Raw genomic sequence first — 21,353 nt, 5'->3', positions numbered from 1 at the left:
CATAATATCTTCAGAGATGTCTGTGATCTCACAGATTCTATCAGACCAACACAGTGCCTCTGAAGTGCTATACTGATACTCTAGAAGGTTGGGTTATGGGTAACAGCAGATAGCCCCTGCCGTATGTCATTTGAAGCAAAGAACTTCACTTCCTTTACAAATACCTGGCAGCACTGAATTCTGTTTATTACCAGGCACTTGGCAATAAAAGCTATTTCTGGTCAGTGCTTTGCTGATGCACAGCAGCAGCTTTGGATTTTGTGCAGCTCTCAGGAATGAGGTGATTTGTGCAATGGCAGCAGATGATGCTTTAGAAAGGTTCTTACTTTTGAAAAAAAGGATATGAAGATTACACTCTGAGCATCTGTTCTCCATTGCTTGTTGTTGTTGGGCCTAACCTATATGTGGCTATAAATTTGGCTATTTAATCATACCATTTACTGAGCTCTGTAGGATCTCAATGGTGTTTGTTACTATGTGCATTTAGGTGCATTTTGTCCCAGTTGTGTTGTAAAAATTCAAGTTTACTCTTGTCCATCAAAATGAGATTAGCTTTCCTTCCAGTTGGTGATTCCTGATTATTGTTTGACTCTAGGCTTCTAGTGTTAACACTGGCTAAACAACCTTTACATTCTTTCTCCTTTCTAAAAAATATAAAGAACTCATATTTCAAAATAAACCTCCTGATCTGTCCGCTATTTAATATCTGACAGCTGAAATTTTAAGCTGTTGAATGCACATATAAAGTATTTTTAAAAGTGACACTGAGTTATGAGGTTATGAATTACACAACAACATAATGTCAGTCTTCTGATTGGAGTCACAGTATTTAGCAATGTTGCTTGGACAGGAAAGTTCACACACAGAAGCCTGTCCAACAGTTCTAAGAATTTTATATCTTTTGAAGTATTTAATGTATTTCTTTATGTGTTAAAGCAGTGGACTTCCAAACCCTTGTTTTGGTTTTCCAGTAATCTCAGTGAACTCAGGGTCATTGAATCGCATGCTTTCTCACTGGCTGAACTGAAATCAAGTGGCCAGCAACTAAATTGCAATAGTTTAAATGTGTCTAAAATTATTTCAAAGCAGTAGTTTAAAAGAACATTATGACTCTGCTTTCAACATAGCATGCTTATATAATGGAAACTGAAGAGGTAAAAGTGGTTCAAAGAAAAGGTGGATTCTCTGTACTGACTCCTGTACTGACTGTACAGGACTTTCAGATTTCAACTGCCTATTTCATCCAGAACTTTTCTGTGATTGTAGTTGTGTCAGTAAAAAGACAGTCTGCTGTTGTACAGAATTACATCAAAATTCTCCTTGCCATCTATATGTATTTTGAGACTATAAGAAATCAGCAAAATTGGCAATAGAGAAATGATGCACTCTCATCTCCTTTGTTTGAAAATGTCCAGCCAAAGGCAGCTATGGACTTAACAAACAAAACTGTTTTGTTGTATGTACCTGTTTAGGTGGTTCAGAATGAACAGTTTTCCTAGTCTTTCTTACAGTGCTGGTGATAATTCATGGGGGAAGCAGGAAGAAAAAACAAATTGTCACATAATGTGGATTTTTTAAACCAGTTTACTGTCCATTGGCAGCCCAGGTTGATAAGTGAAAAACACTTTATTCATATACGAGTACTGCAATGGTGGTCTCTGCTGACATTCACACTGTAAAATTATTTGAATGAATTTCCATCCTGTTGGTAGTTTCAGAATATTAGCCATGAATGGATAAGCCTAATTTATGTTGTTGTTACTGGAGACAGGAAGTTACTTATTCCAGCTAAAGGCTTAGCTTGTAACTCCGAGAGGTGTTTCCATAACCACAGCACACTACGAATTTTTGCAAACAACCATAGGGCTTTTCTGTACTAATTTGCTTCAGCTTTTATATAGCTGCAAAGGTTTTATATTCTGTTTTGTTTTAAATATATTCATCTAAAATGAGATCTCTGGACCAATAGATTTCAATCAATTACAATTTTAGATGATTCTGCACAGAATTCTGTTTATCACCAGCCACTTGGCAATGAAAATTATTCCTGGTCAGTGCTTTGCTGATGCACAGCAGCTGCTCTGGAATTTGTGCAGCTCACAGGAATGAGGTAATTTCTGTTGCTGTAATGGCAACAGAAGAGGGTAATGATGCTTAGTTTTGAAGAAAAGGAGAGGAAGATTAGGTTGCTTTTGATTCTAAGTGTCTTGTCAAAAGTGCTTTGTTAGTTCAAGTAGAATGGGGCATATTTGCCCTGTAAAAAGGAACAATGCTGCTTAACTGTATCTGTAGGTTAATTTCCAAGATATTTGTATTCTGTTCTGAATATACAAAGCACGAGCAGAAATTTTAAAATTACTTTACCAAATTAATCTTTGTCATCTCCATTTGGGAATACAATTAGTAGGTCAAAAAACCTTGTAAATGCTCATAGAAACAAGTAATCTTCTGAGAAGTTGTATGGTGCAATGCATTTGTCTGAGCATAACAAACAAATACTTCTGTGATGAGCACTCCAGAAGAGTTTATGAGAAAAATATTAATTTTTTTTGTCTGTAGCATTTGGATCTTTGAAATCAATAGGACACAAGACCACCCATTAGATAATGAAGAAAAAAGTAAATATTTGACTGGTTTATTCTTTCTCCAATGAAGCATGCATCCCTGTGTAACTATGAACACAATTTTTATTAAAAAAACCTGTAACATAATGTAAAACTGGTTGACCCATGACCATGTAAAGTGACAAAATTACAGTTAACATCTCCTGATTTTAAGGGATTTAAAGCACCACAGTTTCAGTCACTATTTTTTTTTCATTAAGCTCTTCTGTTTTAGCGACCGTACATTTTTAAAAATACATTCAATTCATACACTCCTACATTATTTGTGGTTACACAAACTAATACTTAAAATAAACCCTGTGGATTGTCTTACTCCTTATAATACAGTTCATTTAACATTACTGTGATAAATTTAGCTATCAGATGCTCTCATTTCATTGGAAAATGATAAGTGCTTAGAATTTCAAAACAAGATCTCATGTGAACATCACTTCGAAGAATTTTTAGAGATTTTAAATTACAGTTTTCAGTTTATAAGACAAACCAAACAATAAAATACGAATTGTCTCAAACTTCCTGCAATGATTATTACTTTTCTCATGTTCAGTCTTCATCCTATAATAATGTTTGTGATCCACATTCAGGCCTTGGCATCTTGCAAATAAGGTTAGTAGAAATATATAATTTATATTCCTTATTAACCACTATCTGTTCCAGAATGCTTCTTTTGAATACTTATCCAAATTCAGCCTTCATTATTTTTAGCTCACTTGGGAAATTATTAGCTTTCATCTGATGCCTCACATACTTATGCTAGAAATAAGAAGATTTCATATTAAGCGTATTAGTATGTTTCACGTCAGAGAGGAAGCTAAGTCATTATTCCAACTCTTATTTTAAAGGGCTGTTGATAATGGTAGCTCTTTCACCAGCATTCAGTAAGTTCCATAACTGAACTAAGACAAGCAGGGAAGGAACCTGACTCCTGTTTCCAGAATCACTAAAGTGACTAAAACCAAAGGTATTTGCCTAGAAGGGTATTAAATAATTGTCTAGGACCATCTATCATTTATTTCAGTGGAAATTTGGATGCATGCTCGCTTCTGAAAATGTCTTGAGTATCTATCTGCCACTTCAGTGCCTATTAAACTTTGTATATCTGCCACATATGCCTTTAGGAGTCTTCCAAAGACTCACTGACTTTTAAGAGACTTATACCCTATCTTGAAAACAGGGTATAAACTGTTTTAAAAATAGATCAACGCTTCTAAAATTTTGTCTCAGTCTTCTAGATGTAGGCATTTGGATGCCACAAAACCTAGGACAGCTCAGACATTTCAACAAACATCTGAATAAATTGGTATTCTTAATAGTTTACGTCATGTACAAGTGGTAGATGAACTTTAAAATTACACTACAAAGCTCTCAGATTGATTTGCAGTGCTATTGCCAGATGTTAAAATGATTTCCCGATGTGTATTTTCCTTTTTCTTACCAGGCACGAGAAGTATCTATAGATTGCATAAGATAAATAATATTTACTATATTTAGTTTTTTTATTATATTTACTGGATGTTGCGTTGAGGGACATGGTTTAGTAGGAGCTATTGGGAATAGGTGAACGGTTGGACTGGGTGATCTTTTAGGTCTTTTCCAACCTTAGTGATTCTATGATTCTATGATTCTATGATTTATGATAAAAGGGGAAAAATACCAAAATTTCAGCTGTTAGCTCTTAGGAAAAACAGATGATTGGTTAGAAACCTGTGGGAATCCAGTCAAGGGAAAATAACTGTGGTCCAATGATGCTTATAGTCAAAAGGCCTAGGAAAATCGATCATTGTTTTCTTAGGTAAATATGGATAACTCCTCAAATTAACTCACACTATCCTCATTGCACTGAGCCAAAGCCAATTGAAGTTAGCAGATAATCTTGAGTCCATTGATTCCTAATAGTGGATTGTAAAGTGAATGAACTCCTGAACAAGGCTATCCTGGATTATTTAGTGTCACATACTAAAACAAAACAAAGCAAAATGAAAGAAAAAAGCTGTTCATTTGTTTCTTAAGCTTTTTTTTTTTTTTTTTTTTTTTTTTCTTGTATTTTGAGGATCAGAATTTTAGAAAAAATACCTGATTGTTATTTTATTATTTTTCCCCTCTCTGGTAACATATATCTTCCTTCCCTATTATACTACATAACAGCTTTTCCTTGACAGTGTTTCTCTTTTTCTTCTGCAATATGAAACTGCAGAAACATGCTTTTTTGTTATTATATCCCTACAAAAATTAAAGCCACGGCCCTATCACCTGTTTCATAAAGATAACTCAATTGGTTATTTGATTCTTGATAGGGGCTTAATGTCTGATTCATTCCAAAAATTTAGGTAATTTCACAGATCTGAGGTTCACCTGTTTAATATTAGAATACGAATTTATGTTTGAAAAGAGCACCAGACAGTAAGAATATCACCACTTATAATTTTTGCTCATTTTGCAAATCTTCTTAGTGATAACAGGAAATAGTTGTCCTACTGCTTTCAAAAACTAAATGATTATGTAGCAAAAATTATAGTAGTTCACATAAAGCTATTAGAGGTGCTGTTATAGAATTTTGTTCCATTCTTTGCAAAACAAAAATATCTTCCTGTTATTTTTTGAGTGAACACATTAGTTAGACTACTCCACTTTTTGAAATAATTGTATCTTGGGATAGCTATATTATAGCTATATTATATAATATTATTATGTTATTATTTCAGGCATATGGTTTAGTGAGAACTATTGGTGATAGGTGGATGGTTGGACTGGATGATCTAGTAGGTCTTTTCCAACCTTGATGTTTCTGTGATTCTGTGATTCTGTGATCTAATGTATTAAATTCCTTAAATAGAGACAGAATTTTATGAGTGTTTGAGTATATCATACAAGATCATGCAAGTACCTTACACCCTGCATGACTTTTAAATGTGGAAATCAATATATAATTGTGAAATCAGAGAACACCATATAAACAAGCACAGCCCTCATTTCTAACTATTTTCCCCAAAGTCAACTAACTGGGAATGGTACAACGCATAACTTCTCTGGTTTTTGTTTGTTTTCTTTTTATGGTTCTCTGATTGCTTTAAAATATTTCATATTAACAGTCTGTCAAAATCCAAATGACCTACTAATTCTTACTCTCCTAGCTGCTTCGGAAATTTTATGTTTCCAGTGAAGTCATCACTCTAAAGGTCACAGAATGCAATTATCTTTGGAGTGGTCCTATAGCGTTTCTGTATCATCTTGAGTGAAGGGAGAAACTCAAGTGAGGAAGGTAGAGGGGCGTTGGGCTGTTGATTCAACTCAGTGAATGGCTACTTACTTCAGGAAGGATTCTTATTTATTTCAGTTGTGTATTTGCTTTTATATATGATCTTAAAACATCATGAGTAGTTATAAATTAAATCTTCAAACTGTCTGATTTATCACTGAGTATCTCAAACCTTACTTGAGCATCATTCTGGTATCATCCTCAATCCTGGTAATTCATACATTTCAATGGAGAAATTGCTTCTTTAATGAGGTATGATTTCCGTGTTTAAATATCACTCTAGGTTTCAAATATTGTTATTGTCTCTTTGTCTTAGAAAACTGCTGGACCATGCACAGTCATAGGACTAGGAATGAATCGTTGTGAATAGCAGTATAAAAAGTGGCTTCATTTTTTGTTGCATGGATAAGTGCACCTTGTCTTATTATGCAGGGAATAAAATATGAAGGAATATTACTTATTTTTCATAGAATAAAATCATAGAATCATTAAGATTGGAAAGACATTTAAGATCATCTAGTCTCAAAACACATGCAAGATGCTTGTCTTTCAGCTAGAAATTTCAAGCTTTACCTGAATCTTACTAGGTTAGCTACAGTTGTACTTATTTTCCAGAACATAGTTCACAGTAAGAAAAATCCAATTCCTACATGAGTGATCATCAGCACTTAAGTTAGCAACAATGTTTGATATGGATAAATAACAGAGACAGAAGAAGCTATTCTTTTTGAGTTTCACAGTAAATAATGGATTGAATGGAATACAAATTCCTACTTGAATGTTTCTTAGCAGACTACTATACACACAGCTAAGATAAAGGCTACAGAATAAAAGTTAATGGCCAGAGCATAAAGGATAATAGTTTTGGCACGTACCCAATAAAGATGGGAAAATGCTTTTTTATTAGACCTTGGTAACTGCAGCAATAAAATTATATATATATATAATTCTAATAGAATGCAGATAAAATACTGCTTTAAGGTTTTATTTTTTAATAGAAATGTATTAATACCATATTTTCATTATCAACACCACTCTTATTTACGTCTTGTAGAGTACCCAGAGTGCTTCCTAAGGAGTAGCCTGACACCTGTCCTTTGAAGAATGTATTAAACCTATCTATTATGGGAAACCTTGAGGCAGAGAAAGGACAAGGAGCAGCCCAAGCTCGACACAACATCTCTGTATGGTCCTTATGAGAGCACCTTAATTTAGGACTTAATAGAGAGTCTTTATTCAACTAACTTAACTAACTTAAGCCTGCAGTTGCCATAGCCTCTTTACTTAATTTAGAGAAGAAGGAAAGGTTTGTGCTATGGCATATCCACAACTTACAGAGAGATCTGAAAGCTTCTGACTCCTTTCACAGATTGTAAAATGAGCTCGGTAATCTCCTAACTACAACATCTCATTTAAGAAACTGAGAGTAGATGGAGTGAATGTGAAAAATCTGCTTGTGTATTGGATCAAGCTTTTTTAAATCTAAATCTTTCAGAAAGGTTCAGTCTGTATGTGGATAAATGAAAATGATACATTTGTCATAGGTTCTCTAGAAAGAACTTAATTTAAAAGAGACTTTTGTCTGAAAAGAGGCATAAGCAACAATAGAATCAATATAAATAAATATGAGAGCCCTTCTAGTACATCTATTCTCCATATGAATCACAGAGGAATAACATCTCCAATTATTCCTACACCTCTATTCTCCCTTAAAAAGAAGAGAAAAAAAATCAGCAAGAAAAAGCTTATATTTCTGAATTTGAAAATGTAAATACGAGCATAATGCAAATGATTTTAGTACTGTATATGTTTTCATTCGGTGCCCATTGATTTAGCATATGATGCCAGAAACAATTAGGAAAAAACATAAGTGTTCTAAAAGCAAGGATTAATGGTGTTTTGAGGTTTAATATTAGCTATATATTTCAGAAATAAACATGGCTTTTATTCAGAATATGTATTTGCCAATAATACATCTGATTAAACTAGGAAAATTAGACATACTATCAGTAGCTTGCTCCCAAATTACACAAGAAGAAATTAGATACATTTTCAGTAGCTTGCTCTCAAATCTCTTCAGTCTGTGAGTCACCAGATTCTTCCTGCCAAACTAAATATGTCTGTGAAAGGCTGGAAACTTTAATGGAAAGAAACATAAAACTTGAAATACGTAGGAAAGTTTTTTCATGGAAGACCTGTTGACTAGTAATTCAGGAATTCAGGGCTTGTAGAAACAAATTATTACATCTTACTTGACTACAGCAATTTCAAGGTATGAAGTATATTCATTTTAAATTTGCTATGTTAACTTAAAATAGTTGTCCTTATTAGCTTTCATGTAACCTGTAGTAATCAATAAGGAGTTACAGGAAAAAAAAGCTATTAAAAATTCATTGTAATAGTAGAAGCTTTCATCCAGTCCTTTTGATGTCTCTGAGTTAAAAGAAAACTGCAGTATATTTAAAGAAATATCTCTACTGTAGTTCAGGTGCCTTTTATACAGTACCATAAAACCATCAGAGCTAGTTAGGAATGTGATCATCTTTTCAGATTACAATTTCTTCTCATTACCATTTTCCCCACAACGCTTATACTTTTCCTACCATTTGAAAATATTCTTTAAAATACTAAGGTGTGAAGCAAAGAGTTTGTGTGTGGAACTTAATATTTTGTCCATTGCCTAGTAATAAATGGCTGTTAATAAACATTCTGTTGAAGTCAAAACAATTTTCAGCAGTATCTACTTTCCTTAGAAGCTGCTGTTTATAGTGGCTGACAGTATCAGCTTGGAGATAATAAAAAATAAGAAATAGTTATGAAGTATTGTTAGAATATTCGTTTTCTGAAAGAAAGCCATTTTGTTCACAGAGCTGGACTGAATCAGAATGGTCTGAGCCAACCCATTCTTTTTGCTGCTTACTCACAGCCTTGTGTAAATTTCTGCTTATCAAGAAACTGTGCCAACACTATAAACAAATTATTATATATATATACATATATTTTAAATATATATATATATATATATGTAACAACATACACTTTCAGATTTGGGAGTAGGCCATAGTTTTCTACAGAAAGTGCTTTTACAGCATGCTTTCTCTACTCCTACACTTACATGGGAACATAAGAAAGTGAAAGGGTCTTCTTCAGCAGTCATTCTCTTACTCTGTAGCAGTTACATTTCATAGATGACAAAATGAGATCACAGCTGAATTTCAAAAATAAGATGGTAAACAGAAAAATTACCTGAAGAGTCAGAAAAGAGAAAGATGGGCCCTGTAAGGCATAACTTGATATTATTTCTTTGATATACAGCTGTTCTAGTTTTTATTAACAAAGGATTTGGTATGAGGTAAGTGAACAAGTTACACTCTGTCTTTGAAGAGCAATAAAAACACATTAGATTTGACTGTATTGGATACAGTTAGAATACACATGTACATGTCTAATGTACAGTATTTTAGTTGAAATAGGCAACTTTTGCATACAGTGACAATGTAAAGTTTTCTATTGGTTGGAATTACACACTGATCAGCATAGGTTCCTCCCCTTCGAAGACTGTATCTCTGTTAAAGTTTTTGTTTTCAGAACTTCATTTACTAATCCAAACATGAAATGTGCTTGTCACTTAACAATTAAACCCACTACTTGTGCTGTATCTTGAATAGTAACTTTGGATTAAAAGTACCACACACACACACACACACACACACACACAAAAGTATGAATTGAAGGCCTTTTCTACTGTTTGACATGGAAGATCCTGCAAATATTACAGGGATAAATTGAATGTAAAATACTCAGCTGTGTGTGCTCCTTTTTTGGTACTAATTTTTAGAATGAAAAATGAATTAACTGTTGGTACCCCTTTCATTTGCGGTCGTATTTTTGATCAGTTAAACTTGTATCATAGACAAATGTTGCATTTGAGTATAATTTTATAAATAATTTCAGAGGCATTCTTTTTCAGAAAAGCTCTGAAATGAAAATAGCTTCAAGTCTACTTGATTTTCAGTGGGTGTGAGAGAGTTTTGAACAGATGTGTAAGAACTAAAATGCCAAATAAGCTTTAGAGAAATGGCAGTATGAACTTCCTTCTTTGAATGAGTACTTGGTATAGATTACCCTAGATGCTCAATTAGTTGGTGGAAGAGTTTTAATCAAGAGGCTGTGTTTCTGGTAAAGTGAATAGTTTGCTTTGCAACAGTTCCTGCTGTTGATCAAATATTAATTCATTATTAGTACCAGACAAATGAAGATGTCCACATGCAAAGTTTTGGCATAATATATATGCCAGAACTGAAGTCAGTGAAGGGTTTTTTCTTGGTATTTAAGATTCAGCGGAAAAGTAAGAGGGGCATCTATGCCAAGAATAAATGCTGGTCTTGCCGAGTGCTTCTTTGAGTGATTTTATCCAACATGAGACTAAACATTGTATTAAATATACATATAGCTAACTGCAGTTGAGGAATTAAATTTCAAATAACAGCTTTCTGTGATTTGAGACCAAACTTGAAACTTTGTCTAGTGCATAGATAAAGGCAAACATAAAATGCACTAGCATCTCCCATGTCTAACACCTAATAAGGACATATGTAAATTAAACTTCTGAAGAAACTATACTTATTTGGCTTTAGTAATCCGGACTTATCTCAGAGATGTTTCAGCATGAACTTTTGATCAATGTCTTGCTTCTGCTCTACTCAAAATTATAATTACTACTGCAGTCCCTCATGGCAAAAGGACTGAAAGGAAATGGAATTCTTGGGGACAGAAGAAGAACTAGTTGTAAAGGAGACTTTTACATACAGTCTAACTTTAGTCTATGCTAAAAGCTAAATCCTCCCAGACTTGTTCTCTCATCTACGGATAGAGAAAGATGAATCTCTATTTCTGTTATTAAAGAGGTAGCTTAAGAATATTAACCTCACTAAACTAAGGCTAGCTTTATTGAGTACCTTCTAGTCATTCTTAATAAGGTAAATAAGAACAAAATAATCTTAAAGACAGGCTTTTTTTTTCAGAGAATTTACACAGTGATTTTTTACACTGGGCAACATAGCATACTACAAACATCAATCAGTTATTTGACTGTACAGTGATACCACTCTAGAAGCCCCAGCTATCTTTTGTTTTACAAAAATGTGTCAGTAACTGCATCTATAGTTCTGGTTCCCTGAGCACTGACACTCTGGGCTTGGCTGAATTGCACCTTAGCTCCTTTCTAGGCTACAAATCCCCTGTAAGATGTAAGGAGGGTAAGAGGGAGGAAGAGACTGAAATATTCCATGGATGCAGGATGTGGACATGGATGGGGCATGTAGCCAAGCCAAGGAACTCAAATTAAAAACACTCTCAGATCTTGCTGAGTGGACATAGCCAAGACAACTAATATTTTTTTGTGTTAGTCTGTCACTGACACTGTGAGATCTATGTCCACCACAGCTTTTCAGCACACCATTCCTGGTAACATTACAGTTTCTTTCAATCAGAGATACACAGAGGAGCTAGTGACTCATAGTTCCTACAGATATGGAGTAGTTAAAGATTCACACTTATAACACAGAAGCCTGTGCTAGGTCATTTTCCATTCCCTCCATTCTCATATGAGACAAACTATGTACTGTCAAGTTTCTAAATTCAGTTCCTCCTTTTCTGTGCAAATGATGCTTTTAGATTCAGAAGACTCATTTTTATTCCTGAAGTTGATACTCTGTGCTACATCTCCAAATTACTGTTGTCATTGAACCTGGGCTTTAGAGGTTGGAACAATCAAAAGTAACCAAAGAAATAGGCAAACTACTTCTTTATTGGCATTTGCATAGACTGTTAGCCAAACTACTATCCATGTAATGGGAAAGGAAAATAAATATTTTCAAAAGAGAAGAAACTAGATGAAAAGAGAATATAGTATTTTAGAGCAAAGTGCGCTTGCTGTTTTTCTGTGTGTGTGTATTTTTGTTTTTTACCTTAGAAAACAACACGAGTTAGAATGAATGTTTGTCCATCAAATTCAATCAAATTCAACTAACATGAAAAAAAAGGATATTTTGTTTTATTTTTTTGACTAGTTTAAGAAGTAAATGCTTGTTCTCCCCTAAATAACTTAAAAAAAATGCTCCCTGTTAATCCACCTCTTGAAGAACACAAGTTTTAGAAACATGTTTTGACTTCCTCTTGAAGTCAATACTTGTCTTCATGTGTGGTAAGCAGCTCAATCATCTCTTCAGAAGCTGTAATGAATTTCATTTTATAGCTAGGAAATTAGTTTTCATGAGCGGAGTATACAAAGAAAAAATCTTTATTCCAGTCCTAGTAGTAGATGTCGTTATATGGTTATGGGGTAGTCTACATAAAGTATCACAATTAATTCTATCTTTATTTCCACCTACAATTTCCAAGAAATAGTCAGAAGCTTTGGCCTTGAATCTGAACCAGGAGATCCACCTCAGCTAAAAGGTACATTTCAAGTCTCTAGTGAAGAAAACCTTCCCACCTTCCCTCAGAGCTATTTTGTGAGCAATTTAAAGACAAACATAATCAATGATTATACGTTATGTAAAGGAACAAGAAGATGAGAATAGAGGGCTTAAAATACAATTTAAATTGACGTCCTCTTCACTGTAAAAGAAAAAAGTTCACTGCATTTTTACTTCTGCAAACGATGTAGTCTTCTTAAACGTACTGTTAGATCAAACAACGTTTAAACTTCCAATAATATATTGCATTCTGAAGTACAGTTGATAGGAGGTTCTGAAGCTGTTTTACCAAACAACTTACTATAATTTTTATTATACTTTAATAAATAAGAGGAAGAACACTAAAACAGATTAAATGGCTTCCTCATGAATCAATAGTAGAGTCAGGCATAGGACATACATGATTTGGCACCCAAGGGCCAGGTATTAACTTTATAAATTTCTTGTTGCGATTTCTTAATTACAACAGTGTAAGACTTTACTAAAACACATTGGTCGTGTAAAATCTTTCATAGTCTTTCACAAAGATAAAGTAGAACTTAATGTGTCACCAGTTATACTAATTTCAAGTCAAAACTTAGAATGTAAGCACACAAGAAAGAAAACTAGAGAGGAAGCCTCTTACTGATGCCAGACGAAAGTCAAGATTGCAAGGGTTATGAACTCCTTTGAAAAACTTCTGAAAGCCGTCCTGTTATTTTAAAGAAAGGGTCATCTAGCTCAGGGACTTTAGAGATTGGAAACAGGTTGTGTAATTTTAGAACAACTGAGATTGAAAGCAAAGAAAATTTTTTTTTTCTTTTTTTTTGCTGATAGTTAGAATTTGACATATATTTTTACCTTGAGCAACACAATAATTGCACAGAAATGTTGTCTGATTATTTGGCAGTAGCAGCCACTCTTTCAGGAAGCAAGTGTGATAGTTCTCTGAACAAGCAGCATTTTGCCAAATGACTGGAAAAATGCCCAAAATCCACACACGGTTAAAAAAAAAGAAATAAAAGTTATGCTGTTCTAACAATAAAGTAAATTGTCTGATTGTTTTCTGATGTAGAAAAAAGAGGAGAATAAGAAAGTCTTCCTTTGAATTCCTTCAAATCACAAAGAGAAAGCATATGTATGCTACTCAAATAGTCCATTAAGAGTAACTTATCTGCTGATGATTGTAATAGATTGTGCTGTCTAGGTGAACAAATAAAGAACTGGTAGAAAAATGAAAATTTCTGAGTGCTTTAATGAATTACTGTGCATACATGAAACTGAGACTTTCAGGTTCAAAGGGTAAACTTTAATGAATGTCTGAAGAAGAAAATGAAAATGTCAGCAATTTGTATGTAGAGGAAATCCAGATTTTCTGTAAAGTCAAGGTCCAAGAGTTTGGATTTCCCCAGTTCTATTTTTATTCCAAGCAAGGAAATAAATTTTGAAATCAATAAATCCATGTGTAGAAATGAATAGGAATGGTGTAGGGGGAAACTGATCAGAAAAACGAACGTGAAATCTTGGAAGGCAGGAATTATTGGGATAAAACAAGGATTGAAAAATTTTCTTAAAAAATTGTAGACTTTGCAAAGAATATAAAAAATATGTAGGAAAATAAAAACAACCTTCAGTTAGATTCTTGTCTTTATAGCCTAACCACTGCATATTTCCTTCTGTTAGTTATATCCTTTTTTGGAAAGGGAACTGAGGCCCTGAAAGACAGGTAACTTCAGACAAGAATAGTCTGGGAAATTATTTTGTTAGAAGTAAGCACTAATTTCACAGGCTCTACAAGCACAATTTTATGTCTGTTTTGAATTTATATATATTCATGAATGAGTTCAGAATGAACATACTCCTTGCTAAAAGTTTCCTTATCCTTATAGCATTTGAGTAGCAAGAGCTGAAAATTGGAAGTAGACTTCTATTATTTACATGTTGTGTATTCTTGATCTTGATGCCACTTGTAAGTAGGTACTAAGAGCTTCGCACAAACTAAAGCACAGCAAAGTATTGTGATGTTTATTTTCCAACTTGCTCCAAAAAGTTTCTTGAGTACTAATATATCCACTCTGTTACACACTTAATTTTCTCTATTATCTGTACTGGAAATATTCTTTATTATCTCACCATGAAAGCATTTTCCTTCACCTGTACTTAACTTATGTAGCATGTGGATACTTGGATGCAGTACCTTTCTGCTTGCTGCCTTCCAGCTTTTCCTTTTTTTCAAACCAGATGTTGAAGATTTGTGTGTTTTTAATATGATACAATGTGTACTTAAACTGTTTACGAATAGTCTGAGATAATAGGTACGTGCAGTTCTGCTCTGTGAATATCTTGGGTCCAGTGTGTCCTTTCATTTCCTTATTTTTAGTGGCAGGTCAGGAGAAGTAATAACATAGCAGGTATGATAGCAGCAGCTGGTAAGTAGTTATAAAAACAATAATATGCCTGAAAAGTAAAATTCATCAAAATCTCAGAGAGCTGAATATAGGAACATATCAATTCTTAACTGAGATTTAATGGTCACTGAAGGCTTGGGCATCTCTGAGATCCAGGATACTAGTGGTACCTGGCAGCCTGGTCGGATAATTCCTATGCTTGCTTAAAGCAGTTGCAAACTCAAATGGATGACATGGAAAACCTTAGTAGTTGAATGTAAGGATTGACTTACTGAAGTAGAAGCCTCTGTCTCCACATACGAACTGAAGAGCATCAACCAGCTCAGCACCACACAGTGTTTCTGGGCCAGCAGCAGCAGAACTGGTTAAGGTAAGCAAACACAGGGCAAGGTAGAAGAAATGAATGTAGGACACAGTGTGCATCTTCACCTGCCAAGGAAGGAAAAGTACTGTGTCAGTTTCCCAACAGAGTCTTAAAAAAAAAAGAATCCTGCACCTGTATAAACTGATAGCTCATATGTACTGTAATTTGTTAGACAATATATGCAGTATCAGGGTAGGCTGCAATCTACATATTCTAGACTTAACATTTGGTAAACTGATGACTTAATCTAGTAAGTATTCTTGGTTTACACTCACATGTAGTTAGAAAGCCTTGCAGGAATTATGATTAATAGTTGCTCTTGTTAGAGAAGGATATGGAATAGTACTACAGAAAGATGAAGAAACTCAGGAAGCCTGGAATAGTTAGGGTAAGGAAAATCGGACAGCCTTATGTTGTTCTGTTTGTGTCCAGGTAGGCTAATAGGGAAAATAGCTGTCTGTCAATGCGCTGGGTCATGTGGAAATGGTATATAAGAGCTATTTAAACTTTAAAACAGCAGTGCTGTCATAAGAATAAATAGCTGTTAACTAGATGAAAGGAAATTTTGCCCAAGAGGAAAAAAATAAATTATTAGAGCTCTGTGGCTGTCCAGACACTTTACGAATGAAAACATTAAGACAAAATAAAAAGGTATTTTAAGATAGAACTTGCTGAAGTTACTAAAGAGATTGTATGGGACCTTCTACCATAGGGGACTACATTCAGTGACTCTTCCAGTCTTCTGTTACAAGCAGGTTAACATTTGGAAACATTCAAGAAATTAAGAGGAGAAATAGCGAAGGATTTTTTTGTATTTGATAGAAATACAGAAGCAGGTATGCTTTCTCTATCTACTTAGTTCAGGTCTGGCTATGAGGCATAAATACAGGTGATGAATATTTCATCACACTTGGATGCGAAGTCTTTTTTTCCCAGACATAAGGTTGAAGTATGGTTGATCCTCAGTGGGTGTCAATTTGCCCAATTGCATTTTGTCTACTTCCCTTAGTATCACTTAGTAGCAGCAGAAGATCTTACTCAACAGAATTTTTTTGAGTCTTAGGAAAATCTATTTCTATTTAGTTTCAGAACAGTGAAGAATGTGCTTAATGCATTTTCTGACCTGATTTAGATCATTTGACAAAAATGCTATCTTCAAAGGGTGTAAATCTGCATTTAATTTCATTCTATTGCAAGGTTAATTTTAGTATTGCAGTCAGGTAAGAGGTTATGAATCTTTCTTTTATGTACAGTTAACCTTGGCTTAAAACTTCCTTACATTAGCAACTGCAGTAAAAAAGTAGTATTTCCTGAAGTTTCTTTTAGGGACTTGTTTCTCTTATTTTTTCACTGGACTTCTGAAAAACTGACGAAACTGTCTATTGTCTGGTCATATGAGAGTTGATCCAGTGGGGTATTGAGCCTTCTCTCATTTAAGTCAATAATTTGTAAGTATTCTTTTCTTCTTGGCAAGAGATCTTAGCATCTTGCTGGATGAGTCCCCTATTTCAGCTTAAGTCAAAGCTGAGTAAGAAAAAAGTCTATAAATAAGTCAGAATGTACCCCTCTGTTTTTCCTGATAATATTTCCACTGCGAAAATAACAAGCAAATCTAAATCCCAGGTTATCTCATGAAAAGAAAGAATAATTATTTTCCTATTCACAACAGTCTTTAGCCAACTTTGCCATGGAAAAACCAACAAGTTTTAATGCATGGACATCTGCTGACTACAGTGGCAGATGGAGGAAGGTCAATTATAAATGAATGATAACACATGGCATTCTTTCCTGTAATTATTCCATATCTTAAAAACATGAACTTCTTTTTTCCCTTGCCATATTTTTTAATTTTAAAGATTAATGTTATCCACCTGTGGTTTAAGATGGTTCCTAGTTCTGAGGAGGTAAATCAGAAAGCTGTTCAGCACACAGGCTGAGACGGGAGAAAGGCATTATAAATACAAGAACGTTATGTATTTAACAGTTTGTTCTTGTGTAATATTTGGGCCAGAAATAAATATAAATCTTAGACATTTAACAATTTTGTATTTTGCATGACTTTTCAGCTGGGTTACATTTTAAGATAAATATCAGCACTAGACTACAACAAAACAGATTATCTACTGTTTTTCCTTTACTGGAGGCCAAAAAGGCTGCACAGTATAAACCACAGAGAATTTCTACACTTTATCTCCAAATTTAAAAGCAGTCAAGTACTTGCAACCAAGTAAAAACTTTGGGAGAGAGAAAAGATCAACATGTTTCTGGGAGTCAATTACTTTTTTGTTTAAATGCTGTTGTGTCAAAACTAATTCCAAAACATAGTTTAAGACTTTAACTATACTTCATCAATTTAATTAAATACAACATTAGTTGATTCAATATGTTCATGGTTAAATCACAGTTCCCATTATTTCTAAGGAGAATAGTCTTAAGAAAATACAAAGTTATAATCCAATATTGCTTCAGGTCCTTTGCAAACAGGCAGAGTTCTTACAGTGTCCCCAGTTTCACTAGAAAGTTGAGACTTTAAAAGAAAATGCATTGGCATGTGGGTGGGGTTTATTGAAGCATCTAATTACATTTGGAAATTGAATACAGGTTCAGGATGAGCCTGGTTAAACACTTCTTTTGGTTGCATAGAATGACTGACCATATTTTCACAGCTGGAATTTCCTCTTTTTTTTTTTTTTTCTTTTTTTTTTTTTTTTTCAGTAAAATAACCAGCTTTTGCTGCATTCCTCTTTTAATAGTCCAGAAGAGTGGCACCACAGAAGAATGTCATATATGAGCACTCTACATCTCTTTTACATCTTAGTTTTCTATATAAATCCACTTCTTCTAACAAGCTATTAGTTGGCATAGTTTGTGCATAGGAGTTCTTCCCATGCTTGGTCATTTTAATAGCACATTGACATTCATAATAATTATAAATATTTTGATGTGAGAAAAAATTCTTATGGATAGTATATGCTATAGGAAAAAAAAGTTATACTCATTTTGCTACATAGTTTTTGGATCTAATTACCAAGTCATAGTAAAAGTTTACAATTAACATTTAATAACAGTATTCCCTAGCATTTATTATATATAAAGCATATGTACTTCAGGATGGATCAAGGTTTAAATACTGCTAATTTTGTTTTAAAAAAATCAGGGCTACATCTTAACCTAAATCAATATGCTCCATTGATTCCCAGGAAGCTTGGCAGGATGCATCAGCTGAAGAACTAGCACATTACTTTTATGTCTCTTAATGCTTTGCTCAACAGTTAAAAAAAAATACTTCTTCACCTTTCAAGTAGACTGGAAAGGATGCCCATTTGTACATTAGGAGAATGGTTTTATCCATTGCATTTACAGACTTGCTCTTCTGAATCACATTAAGGAAGGGAGTAAGTCTCTCTAAAAAAAATAATTAGGCCCTAAACAATTAAAACAAGAGAATTCTGTCAACTGCATAAGTGTGCTTCAAGCCACTAAAGAGAATAAGTTCTTGAAGGATATAAATTTGTTGATAATGAAAAGTTGAACAAGAGCCAATTGACAGAAACAGAGGTCAGTGCACATACTGAACCCAAATTTACCTAATGACAGCTTATATTAATGACTAGAAATTCTAGAGTCATAACATGAAACTTCATATGCAAACTTTCATGAATCAGCCCTCCCTACAAGAAAAAAACTTGGAGAAGAACATGTAGGAGAATTTCCATTTTCTTTATATACAATTGCTTGAGCTAGACAAATATGCAAGGTCAGCAAGAGTTGCAGCTGGGTTCTAATGTAAAAAACAAACAGAACTTCACATTTACTTTTAACATATGAAAGCAAAAAAACAAGCAAATGCAACAGTGCTGCCAGAAAATTGCTGCAGTGACAACATCCCTTAAAAGTTTCTGTGTGAAAGCATGAAGATTTTATCTCTGTGTTTAACAAACTACAGAAACTTAACATGTGTACAATGTCCATTTTCCTATAAAAATCTGCACCTGCAGAAAACTGCTAAAAGTTCTTGTACAGAAGCATTAATTAACAATATAGACAATGATGTAGTTGGACTATTTAATAATGACATAACTGAAATATTGTGAAGTTCTCTGAACAGAAGTGACATTTAAGACATGTATCTGCAATAGTTTACCCTTATACTTATCTATGTAATTGCAACTATTACATATAGCCATTTTCCAGATCACATAAAATTGCATGTTCAGCAATTTAGAAATAATTCTCAATACTAAAATAATGCTACTGAAAAGTGCACATACTCTTCAAAGCAGAAGCAGACAACACACAGTAAAATAAAGCTAAAAAATTATTTGAAATAGTAATAAAGATTTACCTTCAAGAAATCACAAAAGCAGCACTTAACTAATTGTGTTGAAAGACTGTTGATTTTTTCCATTGCTTCTTAAAAGTGCAAAGTCTGGAAATGAATTTGTTAGCAGTAATGATGAGAAAAAAGAAATCCAGAGAGATGTGAGATGTTGAGAGCAATGTCACATTTCAATATTGAGGACTTTATTCCATTGCGCAGGCTCTATCTGCTCTGATTTTAGCAGTGACAGTGAGATTTAGCAAACAGAAGAGGGATTTAGAGAAAATCCTCACATTTATCTACATTACACAGACACTGTAGACAGGAAACAGCTGGGGGAGCATTTGCCTTCTCTCTCTCTCCCTCTTCTGGCAAAGTTACCGAGTAAGGACTTTTTTGGGCATGGTGACAAATAACATCATACCTTTGCATTTTAAAACTAGAGCACAGAAGCATATTTTTTCCCCTTTAAAAGAATGTGAATTAGTGACTGAGGGGTTAGCAGACAAAAAAGCTTATGCTGCCACGGAAAATAAGAGAATGTATTCTGGTTAACTTTCGGGTGGCTATGTGTACATTTGCATTTTTGTGTGTATGTGTCTGCTTTTCAAATAGACAAAAGCCTCCATAGGTAAAGGCATCGTCTGTATACCTTTATATTCCTGTGTACAACTGTGCACATTTCATTCATGCAGAGACACAGGTATTTTATTTCATTTATTTTAACCTAGAGAGACGGGCAGACAGTTTACTTTGTTTTAAGTGCATCTTTACGTTACTAAACTTGGCACGCTTACATGCTGACTAACAATTAAAACCACTGACTCTCTGTGCTATTAACCCTAAAATAACAGTTTGTCATTTGCATAAAGTAAAAGAGTTGTTGAGCACTGCTTGTAAATAGGGCAAAACAGCCCTGTGATCCTTTAGCAACCACACAGAAGTCATACAATTTCCTAGAATTTACAGTACTATGAATGTAGTAACTCAAGTAGCCTAGTTTGAAGGGCTTCTCTTACTTTTATTTTAAATGCTCTCTTGTAATTGTAAGGCGATTTTCCCCTTTTTAGAAGCAATTTTCATAATTACTCTTAATAATTTAAGTGACACTGGGGAGGAGAGAATTTGTTAGTTCTGCAATACCTAACTTTTGCCTTTTTATTTTTCCTCAATTATGAGTATATTATAAATAACACCAGCTGGCCAGCAGCATGCTCTCACGGGTTATGATGTCATTCAAATCCCTCAACTGTGTTAGTGGCTTGCAGTGTGCTCCAAGCCAGCTGTTTTTCTATTTATAATGTATGCTTGCATTTCAATACTTAGCTATTGAGAATAAAATTGAGATGCTGTTTTATGGATACAGTTTGTACTTGTTAGCCTTTGATTTTGGAAGATGGCATTTAAAACTAGAGCATTAATCAAGACTGCAAACAAATACATGTCACAAACCATAACAGCTAGATGTACTGTATTATTAAAAATAATAATTGAGGTCATATTGTTTCAGGTCCTCAGTTTTCAGATCCACTTTGAACCTTATCATACTAGCCAGGCAGAAAGGATGTAGTTGGTTATTAGTATCTTCTATAGATGGCTGATAGTCTGCTCTGTGTAATGTTAAGCTGGTTAGAGTTAGATAAACTAACTCCTTGGAAGGGGCTTCCTCTAATTTTCATAATGGCAGAATCACAGGTAAGTTTGTTTAGTTGAGGCAATACCAATCAGAATTTCAAGTGTACCAATACGCATTTATACTGAAGGCACATTATTTTGTAATCCTGGTATATTTTATTAATTCCACTGTGATTCAGAGTTCATTGAGCAGTGGCATGGTTCTAAATATGCCTTGAGAATATCCCAAGGGATACCCCAACTTGCAGCACATATATCACTTATTTCACCAGCCTAATAGGAGGAGG

The 21,353-nt window shown here is 34.1% G+C and overlaps 1 protein-coding gene across 1 annotated transcript in view; it reads right to left on the bottom strand.

Annotated features, from left to right (window-relative positions):
- The window catches only part of IGF1 (insulin like growth factor 1), a 55,517-nt gene extending 35,760 nt beyond the window's left edge, over positions 1–19,757 (bottom strand). The window contains exons 1-2 of the mRNA XM_048960856.1: positions 19,456–19,757; positions 15,019–15,175 (exon numbers count right to left, since the gene is read on the bottom strand). Coding sequence (XP_048816813.1) covers positions 15,019–15,175; positions 19,456–19,518 — 220 coding nt within the window. The 5' untranslated portion in view covers positions 19,519–19,757. The remainder of the gene's footprint in view (positions 1–15,018; positions 15,176–19,455) is intronic.
- Between the last annotated feature and the right edge of the window lie 1,596 nt (positions 19,758–21,353).

Source organism: Lagopus muta, chromosome 1 (genome assembly GCF_023343835.1).
Source record: "Lagopus muta isolate bLagMut1 chromosome 1, bLagMut1 primary, whole genome shotgun sequence".
Classification (NCBI taxonomy): Eukaryota; Metazoa; Chordata; class Aves; order Galliformes; family Phasianidae; genus Lagopus; species Lagopus muta.
Note: the sequence above shows the minus strand (reverse complement) of the source record. Positions and strands in the feature narration are given on the sequence as shown.